This window comes from Miscanthus floridulus, chromosome 6 (assembly GCF_019320115.1).
Source record: "Miscanthus floridulus cultivar M001 chromosome 6, ASM1932011v1, whole genome shotgun sequence".
Classification (NCBI taxonomy): domain Eukaryota; kingdom Viridiplantae; phylum Streptophyta; class Magnoliopsida; order Poales; family Poaceae; genus Miscanthus; species Miscanthus floridulus.
This window is the reverse complement of record NC_089585.1, coordinates 26016519-26029234: the sequence shown is the minus strand read 5'-3', so window position 1 is coordinate 26029234 and position 12716 is coordinate 26016519. Positions and strand designations below refer to the sequence as shown.

Genomic DNA, 12716 nt, shown 5'->3' with positions numbered 1-12716 from the left:
CCCGTGCTTCTAGCACGAACGCACGGGCACACACTCTTGGCGTGCACAAACTGAAGCTTTGCGTGCTCCCCGAGTTCTTGTCCGGTCAAACCAGAAGCCGTTCATCGGTTCAGGACTTCAGGCAAAAAAAAAAAAGAAAAAAAAAACACACTGCGCATGAGTCTGTCTGTGTCTGCCACCGACCACAGCTCATCACCTGCTTCTCCTTGAGCCTTGAGGCGGTGTTCAACTGTTGGCACGTGTCGGCGCAAAACGTGTCGAGGCACACAGCAAGCCGAAAGATCTGCTTAGGATGAGTCCGGAGATCCACTTGGCTTCAACGCAGTGATAACCGATCCTACGAATTTCTCCCGAAGCGTTTCAGTCAATTTGACCTGCAATTGACAAGGAGAGAAAGTTTATCAGTAATTTAAGGTGGAACATGCCGATCTTTGCCCAGACAATTTCAAGTGTGCCGCTTCGGTAGTAGCCAAACGAAAAAATCGACTAAATAGCCGACACGCGAAGAAATCGGCTGTTACGGACAGTAAAGCTTATGGATCGCGATTGATTTTATATTGATAAGTACAATGCCCGCAGATGTAAGTGAAATCATCAACAAGGTGGATATTACCATTGTGAATCATTAAGCCGATGAATCTAACGAGAAAGGATATAACGTACGAACAAATCGACTGTCTAGTACGAATGGATCTACAAACGCTCTGAATCTAAGCTGTTACCATCAATAATGAGGTTCGACCGGATCGATGGCAGCTATGATGATAATAACAAACTAAAACCTTAGAATCCGTAAAACCATCTATACATCGACAGGCTTTTCGAAAGACACGCTATATGTGTGAAAGCTCGAGCGAATAGGCTGAAATAACCGATTCGGGTAAAAAGGGATCACAGCATGTGAACAATCGACTATTTAACACGGACAAACCTATGAACTCATCAGACTTAACCTGCTGTCTCTAACAGTGGGGTTCGATCGGATCGATGCAGCCGTGATAAAAGACAACAAATTAAACCTTTAAAGTAAACGGACCTATTTACGTTTAACAGAATTATGGAGATACATTGTAGGCGTTAGAGCACATGTGATCGGATATTTAGCCGGTGCAGGCATAGCAAACAGTTAAGGTCACACCTAATCGAGAACAAATCTACTAACATCCTCCAATCTACAGGGCCATCAGTGGGGATCGATCGGATCGTTACAACCATAATAGCGAACTATAGACCAGATTTAATTAGCCAGCTGTAACACCCCTGGTGTTACGAGCTCATTTAGTACCGCGAGTTAGGCCTAAAATTTTTTTTTGAAGCGAGTTTCTCGAATTTTTGATTTAAAGCATGAAAAGCAACTTTTATAAATAAAATAAAATCCATTAATAGATAGAACGATATATATATATATATATATATATATATATATACTCATGGGTATACAAGCCCAAACTGACGAGAGAAAGAGCGCAGCAGTTTCGTTTTTTTTCCTGGCGTACAGTGTACTCGTTGGAGGGAATTTTTTTCACTGCCTCGTTCCCGTCGTGGTTCTGCACCCGGTGCGTCGTTTTGCCTGCGTCACTGGCCTTGTCGTGCCCACGCCCCGCTAAGCGCCACCATTCGACTGCCCGTTTCATCGTGTCATCTCTGCCGCAATGAATGCCGTTGTCTGCCTTGCCTGTCTCTGCGGCCGCGGTCTTGTCCGTGCCAACCGACACGCTCTGCCGGCCACGTTGGGCCAAACCGTCCTGCCGCCATCGTGTTTAGGAAGTTGGCCGGGTCACTCATGTGGTTTTCTTCCTCCTTTTCTATTTCTGCTGCATCGGTCTTGTCTGTCGTGCCGAACCGCTGCTCGCTCTATCCTTGGCCTTTGCTTTTTCCTCTCTCTCTGCCTTGGTTTCTTACTGCAGATAAACGTACACGAGCTGACATTCGACTGCACGCTCTAGCATTGTCTCAACGGCCAGTATTTCTCGGCTCACACACACACATACACACACACATACACTACTACTGTTGTCCGTGCTGCACACTTTCTTGCTTGACAGCGAGTGGTCTTGTTCAATTTTTTTTGAAAGCACAACTGTCCTGTAGTGGCTCACTTTTTTTAGCACCAGCAGCAGCGAGTTTTTAGCGCCTAGCAGTCGACTGACAGTGTCCCAGTCGCCTAGCCTACTTCCCACGTCCTCCCTGCCACTGCTGTCTCCTGCCTACTCTTCCTCCCATCTCTCACTTGTCCTCTTTCTTTAATCCTCTCGGTTTCTCTCTCGTGTTTCCGTCAATCTTTGTCGTTGGTCCTTCCTACGTGACTGCACGCGAGCACAGCCCCTTCGTCCTCGCGCTAGTCTCCGTTTCCCGCAGCAGTGCTGCTTTCCCGAACCACGCCATCACCTCGGTCCCTCGCGCTCGTGAGCCCAGCGGTTCCGCATGGCACCTGCTCCTCCACGGCGCTGCCTCCCTCCCTGCTCCCTCCTCCTTAATCTGGAGCCACCCATCTGAGCAACCAGCTAGGGCCACGTCGCCGTCGCCCTGTCTCCCCACGAGCGCGCCTGGGCTCGGGCTACCACGTGTCGTGCCGCCTTGCCTTGTTGCTTCTTGCACCGGCGTTGCCCTCCCGCGAGCCACGCCCTTGCTGCCTAGGCCCTCGCAGCGCGCCTGAGCCACCACGGCTCCTTCTGTTCCATACGCACCGACGTTCCCTTCCTTCGCCAGGGCCGCACGCCCGGCCGGACGCGACTCGGCCGCTGCCCTCCCAACGCCCACGCCCTGCATCTTGGTGTCATCACCGCCATGGCTACGCCCATCGTCGTCAGCCCCATTGCGAGCGCTACTGCTCCTCGCCGGCGTCTGCGCCCCTCCCCGTGTGGCCGCGTGCGAGCGCCGCTACACCAGGTCGCCCCGCTGACGTCTGTGCACGGCTCTACATCATCCTCGCATCGCCGTGGTCGCCACTACCGGCCACGCACCCTCTTTCCTTCCCCACGCTGGTCCACTGCTCCACCGTGGCTCCACAATGCGCCGAGCCGCCGTCGCCCGGACACCACGCGCGAGCATGCGCGCTCTGCAGCCCCACGCTGCCCCGTGCCAAGTACCCGTCGTGACGCGCCACCGCGCCCTTCAGCCGAACCGTAGCAGCCGCGTTGCCCTTCCACGTCGCCTCGCACCATCACCTCGCCACACCATCCCGGAGCCAGCAGCGCCGCCGATGCCGCTGTTGATGCCGTCCCGTGTCTCCTCTGCTCCCCTCTATGAAGAAGATGCTGTGAAGGGTATAAGTCCAACCACAAACTTTATATAGGGTCCCTATTGCAAGATACTAGACTCACGTAAATAGTACATTAGTACCGCGGATTAATTTAGGGAAAACATGGGGGCTTCTTGCAAATTCACCACCGCGCCACTGCGCATCTGGGCCACGCATCCAGTGGGCCGCCCTGGGCCACGTGTGCGTGCTGTGCGCTTGGGCCACGCCCTCTCCGCGCGTGGGCCGTCCGCTTTGGTTGCTGGGCTATCAGTCATGCGCCCCTTATGGGCCGCTGGCCGCGCACCGCCTTGGGCCTCTGGGCGGCCTGTGTTCGTGCTGCTGGATCGCCACGTCTGCATGGGCCGCCGGCTTCCACTAGACCGCGAGCGCGCGCTGGCCCATTTCGATTTCTAGAGCGATTTATAATTTAGCTTATAAAGTGAACTTGTAAAATCAATATAAAATTGTGTAGGTGTCCAAAAAAGGTAAAACCAATTTTGTTGGTCTCCTAAAATCATGAGCTACCTGTTAGTAGAGTTTTTCACATAGTTTGATAATGTTTTTGGGATCTATATAATTAAATTAAGATACTTAACATTATAAAAATATAAACTTGTAGAAATTGTTGTGATCAATTGGTTATGGTGTTAAATCTAAAATTTGTACAGTAGGCTCCTAGCAATAAGGTGTAGTACGTCGAGCCGATCGGTGACGAAGTCCAGGCTTCCGAGAAGGAAGGCCTAGGATGGCTCGAAGAAGGGTGGAACCCACATCCCAATAGGTGGGAGCACGGGAAACTCCAGTGAGCCGAATCGAATCGTATCGCCAGAGCCCGCCATGGCGAAGGTGGCGAAAAAGTGGGTCATCCGATGACCAAAAAGTGCTGAACGTACAACGTCTTCCCTATGGACAGCACCAACTGTCGGTGCTGAAAGTGACCAACAAGTAAATATTTATAGTTTTGCCGTGCGTTGTGATCGGAGGTGGCCTAGCACTCAATGACACAGGGTTTATATTGGTTCAGGCAACGTGCATTGTGTCCAGTTTGAGTCGGTCGATGACTTTATTCCTAAGCCCATGTGCTCGAAGTTTGCAGTGGGGTTACAAATGAGAAGGAGAAAGATGGGCAATACAAGAGGTCCGGCCGGGCTCCGGTCGGAAGGGCTGAGAGCGACAGGAGCTCCGTTATGAGCTAAGTGTTCAAGCATGTGCTTGTGGTTCGAACCTAGCAGTTCTGTGGTTGTGTGCTAGTGAACTTGGTCGATCTAATGAATCTGGAATCACTTGAATGTTGGAGAGAGAGAGCATCCCCTTTTATAGATGAAGGGGATGGCCTTACAAGTGAGAGGGAGAGAGTACGTATGCTTCTAAGTCTTGTTGCCCACGCACGGCGGGTAAAGGATGATGGTAGGCGCCCACAACACTGTTGGATGTCGGTTGCATGTGGGAGGTTCTGTCGTTTTGTTCAGGGTATGGCAGATGTCGGTACCTGCAATACTGTTGATGTCTAGAGGCATGTGAGGAGTTTCACTATGTTCACTCGGTACGATAAATGCCAGCGCCCACAACACTGTTGATGCCTAGAGTCATGTGGGGGGAGTCTTACCGTTTGGGAGTTTAATGACGCCCATAATACTATAGGGAAAATGTCGGCGCCTACAACACTGTGTGTCAGGGAGGTTGCAGAGTACTGTTTCTGCAGGCGTACAGGGTACGGTCCCTTGTATTGTGGTTTGACTTGTGCGCCCTGCCTTGCTTTCTCCTTTCGTTCCCTGGTCCTTTCCGAGCGGGCGTCCCCGGTCAGTTGGTCCTAGTCGGCTCTGATTGCGCCAGTCGGAGAAGAATAGTGAGCGGGATTTTTGCGTACCCTGGTCGGAGACGTGGGGTCGGAGTCGGAAGTGGTGCTTTGGTCAGCCCTTCCGGTTAGAGAGGCCGTCCGAAGGCGGATGGAGACCGAAGTGAGCGTTCCAGGTCGGAGAGGTGGCCCCAGAGTTGAAAACGGGCGCTGCTCCTCCTCGGTCAGACCTTCCAGTCGGTGATTGAATCGCCTTTCTGGCATGTTGTTTAGATACTTGGGCCGGCCCATGAGTTGCGCGCTGTCTGCTTGGGCCGAGCCTTTGCGAGGAAGCCGGTCCGCGAGGGACCCTATTTTTATGAACCCGACAGTATGTTTCGAGTGTTTTAGCTATGTTTCATGTGTGTGATCCGGATGTTACAGAAGTAGATATGGACGTTGCATAACAAGCATGTTGCAAGCGTTTTTAAGTGTTTCAGGTGTTTCATACATATGTTGCAAGTATTTCATCTAGATATTGCATATGTTTTACAATGGCTACACACATGTTTTCAAGTGTTTCATTTGTTTTTGCAAGTGTTTCAGACGTATGTTGCAAGTGCTTCACCGGGATGTTGCAAAAGTAGATCTGGTGTTGCACATATTGCAATGTGACCCACCCGCCACAGTCGTCTACTGCAGCTGCTGGGGCGGCGTGCATGCACATGGGAAGCGGAGGGGGATGGCGGTAGGGGCGTAGGCGGTCCCTGTGTGTGCGGGGGAAGTAGGGGAGCGGCACCGTAGGTCTAGAGGCCGGAGGGGAGCGACACATCAGTAGGAAAGCAGGAAAAGCGGGGGAAGCGGCGTGGGCGGTCCTTGCTTGTACGTGCAGTAGGCGCTAGCGTGGACGCACAGTAGATGCGGTCGTCCAGGACGTGAATGTCCGTCCGGATGTCCGGGCGCTAGCACTGTCGTATTTCTTTTTATTTTTACATGGTATATACTACTACAATCCATTATGAAATTTATAATACTCCTTATGTTGCGTGAGTGTATTTTGGAAATTTGGATATCGTTGTTCCGTGGTGTGTTTTGGATTGCTCATATACTATCCATCAGATGCTGACTTTGGGACGTTGCATGTTAGATTGTTCTGATGATTTTCATTACATGTTCCACGTGTGTTTTGGATTTGTCGCATATTATTCACGAGATATTTCTTATGAATTATGACATCTTGTGAATAGTGCAGGTACAATCCAAATTACGCCACGTATTGTTGAAGCGAAAAACTACTCCAATTTTCTCCGGTTTCAGTCAAATGATGATGTCTTGGACAGAAGTGACTTTGGGTAATGCACAACGGAGAGTATCTATCAGTTGTGTACTTGTGCCGCGCGGATTGTTGATTGGTTTGACACATTGACTGTTACAGCAAGCAAGGGGGGGCTACCTGTCACGAGTCCACCACCACGATGGCGGCGGCCGGCGGCTAGCCGGCTAGTAGTGCGGCGACACAAGTGCTCCAACGGCGGGCGGCGTGGTGGTTCTGGGCGCCACCGCTCTGGGCTTGGTGCCGCAGAGGAAGGCGAGGATGGCGTCGGAGCCCCTGACGAGACGGTTGCAGAGCGCGCCGAGCAGCATCCCGGCGACGGGCGCGACGAGGTAGATCCAGACGGAGGTGTACCTGCCGAGCACGATGGCCGGGCCCAGCGTCCTGATCGGGTTCATCGACCCTCCGGACACCGGCCTGGATGGATCGGATGCACAACTCGTACGTACTGAACACAGTGGCATTGTGGCACTTGCACTTTCTGAAGAAACTGAAAGTTTATCTTTTATTTACTCGATGACGAGACCCAGGGTGCCGACGGCAGCTCCGATGGCCAGCCCTCCTGCTGTCTGTTTCTGCATTAATTTGCCATCAGCCAAACGTTCAGATCATGAGCAGACGATGAACACAACAAGTTAGCTGAAACTAAAAGAAGGGATAATAAGGAGGACAGACGGAGCCTCTGGCAGCGATGGCGATGACGATCATGAGCACCGCGGAGGCGACCAACTCCAGCAGGAACGGCAGCCTTGTGTGGCCGCCGGCCATCATCGGGGCTGTCCCGTAGAAGTGCTCCTCCCGCGGCTCCATGACGCCGTTCACCGACACGCAGGCGAGCAGCGAGCCGGCCAGCTGCGCCACCACGTAGAACGGCAGCTGCATGCGGGATTGCGGGGCGGGTAGGGAGCCGCACGAATAAATCAATCTCCGGCGATCGATGTCGATGCATGGATGGAGAAGGCCAATGTGTACCTTGTCCCAGGAGAGGTAGCCGAAGACGGTGAAGGTGAGGGTGACGGCGGGGTTGAAGTCCGCGGGGCCGAGCCAGCAGAGCACGAAGCCGACGGTGAGCGCGACGACGAGGCACACCATGGGGAACGTCAGCGTACCGTGCATCTCCTGCATCAGCGCCGCCACTGCGGACCAGAACACCAGCAGGAACGACGCCACGCCCTCCAGCATCAGCTACATACCCATGCAATGCATTCATCAAAGTTGAAAGGAGTAAAATGAGAGAGCTGTTAGACACGTTCGACGCCCTAGTTAATCTCTCAGTTCTATGGTCGTTAACTATATTATCAGCACAGTTCTAGTACTATTATCTACGCTAAACTGTACCTCCCGTACGAAATGCCCGATGGCTAGGCCTCTGCTCACACCATCTGCAGCGGCTGCCGGATCCTGGTCACGGCAAGACCGCTCTAAGTCCTGCCCGTTCACCTCAACGCACTCGCTGCCGGCGAAGTCTTTCTCCGCCATTTCGCCGCTACTAACTACTGTATGTTCTTCGTCCGTGAGCAATGAGCATGCACGGATTTGGGCCACTGTTTATATTTTATACATGTAGAACAGAGTGGCAGGAGCAGCGGGCCCGTGCTTCTAGCACGAACGCACGGGCACACACTCTTGGCGTGCACAAACTGAAGCTTTGCGTGCTCCCCGAGTTCTTGTCCGGTCAAACCAGAAGCCGTTCATCGGTTCAGGACTTCAGGCAAAAAAAAAAAAGAAAAAAAAAACACACTGCGCATGAGTCTGTCTGTGTCTGCCACCGACCACAGCTCATCACCTGCTTCTCCTTGAGCCTTGAGGCGGTGTTCAACTGTTGGCACGTGTCGGCGCAAAACGTGTCGAGGCACACAGCAAGCCGAAAGATCTGCTTAGGATGAGTCCGGAGATCCACTTGGCTTCAACGCAGTGATAACCGATCCTACGAATTTCTCCCGAAGCGTTTCAGTCAATTTGACCTGCAATTGACAAGGAGAGAAAGTTTATCAGTAATTTAAGGTGGAACATGCCGATCTTTGCCCAGACAATTTCAAGTGTGCCGCTTCGGTAGTAGCCAAACGAAAAAATCGACTAAATAGCCGACACGCGAAGAAATCGGCTGTTACGGACAGTAAAGCTTATGGATCGCGATTGATTTTATATTGATAAGTACAATGCCCGCAGATGTAAGTGAAATCATCAACAAGGTGGATATTACCATTGTGAATCATTAAGCCGATGAATCTAACGAGAAAGGATATAACGTACGAACAAATCGACTGTCTAGTACGAATGGATCTACAAACGCTCTGAATCTAAGCTGTTACCATCAATAATGAGGTTCGACCGGATCGATGGCAGCTATGATGATAATAACAAACTAAAACCTTAGAATCCGTAAAACCATCTATACATCGACAGGCTTTTCGAAAGACACGCTATATGTGTGAAAGCTCGAGCGAATAGGCTGAAATAACCGATTCGGGTAAAAAGGGATCACAGCATGTGAACAATCGACTATTTAACACGGACAAACCTATGAACTCATCAGACTTAACCTGCTGTCTCTAACAGTGGGGTTCGATCGGATCGATGCAGCCGTGATAAAAGACAACAAATTAAACCTTTAAAGTAAACGGACCTATTTACGTTTAACAGAATTATGGAGATACATTGTAGGCGTTAGAGCACATGTGATCGGATATTTAGCCGGTGCAGGCATAGCAAACAGTTAAGGTCACACCTAATCGAGAACAAATCTACTAACATCCTCCAATCTACAGGGCCATCAGTGGGGATCGATCGGATCGTTACAACCATAATAGCGAACTATAGACCAGATTTAATTAGCCAGCTGTAACACCCCTGGTGTTACGAGCTCATTTAGTACCGCGAGTTAGGCCTAAAATTTTTTTTTGAAGCGAGTTTCTCGAATTTTTGATTTAAAGCATGAAAAGCAACTTTTATAAATAAAATAAAATCCATTAATAGATAGAACGATATATATATATATATATATATATATATATATACTCATGGGTATACAAGCCCAAACTGACGAGAGAAAGAGCGCAGCAGTTTCGTTTTTTTTCCTGGCGTACAGTGTACTCGTTGGAGGGAATTTTTTTCACTGCCTCGTTCCCGTCGTGGTTCTGCACCCGGTGCGTCGTTTTGCCTGCGTCACTGGCCTTGTCGTGCCCACGCCCCGCTAAGCGCCACCATTCGACTGCCCGTTTCATCGTGTCATCTCTGCCGCAATGAATGCCGTTGTCTGCCTTGCCTGTCTCTGCGGCCGCGGTCTTGTCCGTGCCAACCGACACGCTCTGCCGGCCACGTTGGGCCAAACCGTCCTGCCGCCATCGTGTTTAGGAAGTTGGCCGGGTCACTCATGTGGTTTTCTTCCTCCTTTTCTATTTCTGCTGCATCGGTCTTGTCTGTCGTGCCGAACCGCTGCTCGCTCTATCCTTGGCCTTTGCTTTTTCCTCTCTCTCTGCCTTGGTTTCTTACTGCAGATAAACGTACACGAGCTGACATTCGACTGCACGCTCTAGCATTGTCTCAACGGCCAGTATTTCTCGGCTCACACACACACATACACACACACATACACTACTACTGTTGTCCGTGCTGCACACTTTCTTGCTTGACAGCGAGTGGTCTTGTTCAATTTTTTTTGAAAGCACAACTGTCCTGTAGTGGCTCACTTTTTTTAGCACCAGCAGCAGCGAGTTTTTAGCGCCTAGCAGTCGACTGACAGTGTCCCAGTCGCCTAGCCTACTTCCCACGTCCTCCCTGCCACTGCTGTCTCCTGCCTACTCTTCCTCCCATCTCTCACTTGTCCTCTTTCTTTAATCCTCTCGGTTTCTCTCTCGTGTTTCCGTCAATCTTTGTCGTTGGTCCTTCCTACGTGACTGCACGCGAGCACAGCCCCTTCGTCCTCGCGCTAGTCTCCGTTTCCCGCAGCAGTGCTGCTTTCCCGAACCACGCCATCACCTCGGTCCCTCGCGCTCGTGAGCCCAGCGGTTCCGCATGGCACCTGCTCCTCCACGGCGCTGCCTCCCTCCCTGCTCCCTCCTCCTTAATCTGGAGCCACCCATCTGAGCAACCAGCTAGGGCCACGTCGCCGTCGCCCTGTCTCCCCACGAGCGCGCCTGGGCTCGGGCTACCACGTGTCGTGCCGCCTTGCCTTGTTGCTTCTTGCACCGGCGTTGCCCTCCCGCGAGCCACGCCCTTGCTGCCTAGGCCCTCGCAGCGCGCCTGAGCCACCACGGCTCCTTCTGTTCCATACGCACCGACGTTCCCTTCCTTCGCCAGGGCCGCACGCCCGGCCGGACGCGACTCGGCCGCTGCCCTCCCAACGCCCACGCCCTGCATCTTGGTGTCATCACCGCCATGGCTACGCCCATCGTCGTCAGCCCCATTGCGAGCGCTACTGCTCCTCGCCGGCGTCTGCGCCCCTCCCCGTGTGGCCGCGTGCGAGCGCCGCTACACCAGGTCGCCCCGCTGACGTCTGTGCACGGCTCTACATCATCCTCGCATCGCCGTGGTCGCCACTACCGGCCACGCACCCTCTTTCCTTCCCCACGCTGGTCCACTGCTCCACCGTGGCTCCACAATGCGCCGAGCCGCCGTCGCCCGGACACCACGCGCGAGCATGCGCGCTCTGCAGCCCCACGCTGCCCCGTGCCAAGTACCCGTCGTGACGCGCCACCGCGCCCTTCAGCCGAACCGTAGCAGCCGCGTTGCCCTTCCACGTCGCCTCGCACCATCACCTCGCCACACCATCCCGGAGCCAGCAGCGCCGCCGATGCCGCTGTTGATGCCGTCCCGTGTCTCCTCTGCTCCCCTCTATGAAGAAGATGCTGTGAAGGGTATAAGTCCAACCACAAACTTTATATAGGGTCCCTATTGCAAGATACTAGACTCACGTAAATAGTACATTAGTACCGCGGATTAATTTAGGGAAAACATGGGGGCTTCTTGCAAATTCACCACCGCGCCACTGCGCATCTGGGCCACGCATCCAGTGGGCCGCCCTGGGCCACGTGTGCGTGCTGTGCGCTTGGGCCACGCCCTCTCCGCGCGTGGGCCGTCCGCTTTGGTTGCTGGGCTATCAGTCATGCGCCCCTTATGGGCCGCTGGCCGCGCACCGCCTTGGGCCTCTGGGCGGCCTGTGTTCGTGCTGCTGGATCGCCACGTCTGCATGGGCCGCCGGCTTCCACTAGACCGCGAGCGCGCGCTGGCCCATTTCGATTTCTAGAGCGATTTATAATTTAGCTTATAAAGTGAACTTGTAAAATCAATATAAAATTGTGTAGGTGTCCAAAAAAGGTAAAACCAATTTTGTTGGTCTCCTAAAATCATGAGCTACCTGTTAGTAGAGTTTTTCACATAGTTTGATAATGTTTTTGGGATCTATATAATTAAATTAAGATACTTAACATTATAAAAATATAAACTTGTAGAAATTGTTGTGATCAATTGGTTATGGTGTTAAATCTAAAATTTGTACAGTAGGCTCCTAGCAATATTAGGTACTCATTGTAGTTGTTGTAGCTTCAGAATAATTAGTTTGCTAAATAGATAATGACGATCTATTTCGAATAATGATTAAATCGGTAGAATAAAATAAAGAAACAACTTGGGTTTATATAACTAAAATAATTTGGGAAGTAACGCCTTATTTGACAACATAGATACGTAGACCCGCATTAGAGCTATCGCGTTAGCTGTGAGGCGTTATCAGATTTCTAAGCATTTCGGCTGTCGTTGATTATTTACATCTATGCATTTGCATCAATGCATATCATATAGGTATGATGATGGATAAACGGATCAAGTGAAGGATGAATGGGAATCTGTAGAGGGTGTGATGGTATTCTCTCTAGGAGATGATGTGATAAGCTTTCTATCCAGATGATTGTGGATGATCTGAAGATGCAGCTACTAACTTTTTAATATATGTCTTACACAGGCAAGCCCCGGTGCATAACACCTACTTTTTCGTAATTTAAAGTATATTTGTGCATTAAGTTTTAAGGAGTTGATTGAAACCCACTTGCATACATATATATATATATATATCTTTATCCTATGAGTCTTACTAGTATGACAGGATCATGTAGAATACTATGCTACAGGACTCCGGTAGAAGTCGAGTGATTGCCTGTCACTCGCGCGAGAGAGGAAATATATTACTGGATTATTATCACTTGAAAGATATAAATGGTGGAAAGGAAAAATAGTGACCGGGTAGGGATATGGTTTGGGTATTGGTGGGTGTAAGAGGTTGTGTCGCCGTGGACGCAGGGCATGGCTTGGTTACACTTCTTTCCCTGTCTGGTCGGTTAAGGACCGATTGTTGCATAAGCCATCGAGGCAAG

General features: G+C 51.3%; 1 protein-coding gene across 1 annotated transcript; it reads right to left on the bottom strand.

The window, feature by feature from the left end:
• Positions 1 to 6339: 6339 nt before the first annotated feature.
• Positions 6340 to 7827, bottom strand: LOC136457905 (aquaporin NIP4-1-like). The gene is made up of 5 exons (XM_066457914.1): positions 7687 to 7827; positions 7321 to 7533; positions 7024 to 7224; positions 6862 to 6923; positions 6340 to 6765 (listed from the first exon to the last, which is right to left on the bottom strand). Exons 1-5 carry the CDS (start codon positions 7825 to 7827, stop codon positions 6516 to 6518), a joined length of 867 nt encoding a protein of 288 aa, XP_066314011.1. The 3' UTR covers positions 6340 to 6515.
• Positions 7828 to 12716: the final 4889 nt, after the last annotated feature.

Bases quoted from the DNA above. Each gene is read 5' to 3' on its own strand.
- LOC136457905 (XM_066457914.1), bottom strand. From the start codon at position 7,827: ATGGCGGAGAAAGACTTCGCCGGCAGCGAGTGCGTTGAGGTGAACGGG. The intron at 6,924-7,023 runs GTCTGTCCTCCT...AAATTAATGCAG, and splicing joins CCATCGCTGCCAGAGGCTCC to AAACAGACAGCAGGAGGGCT. The intron at 6,766-6,861 runs GTAAATAAAAGA...CGATCCATCCAG, and splicing joins ACCCTGGGTCTCGTCATCGA to GCCGGTGTCCGGAGGGTCGA.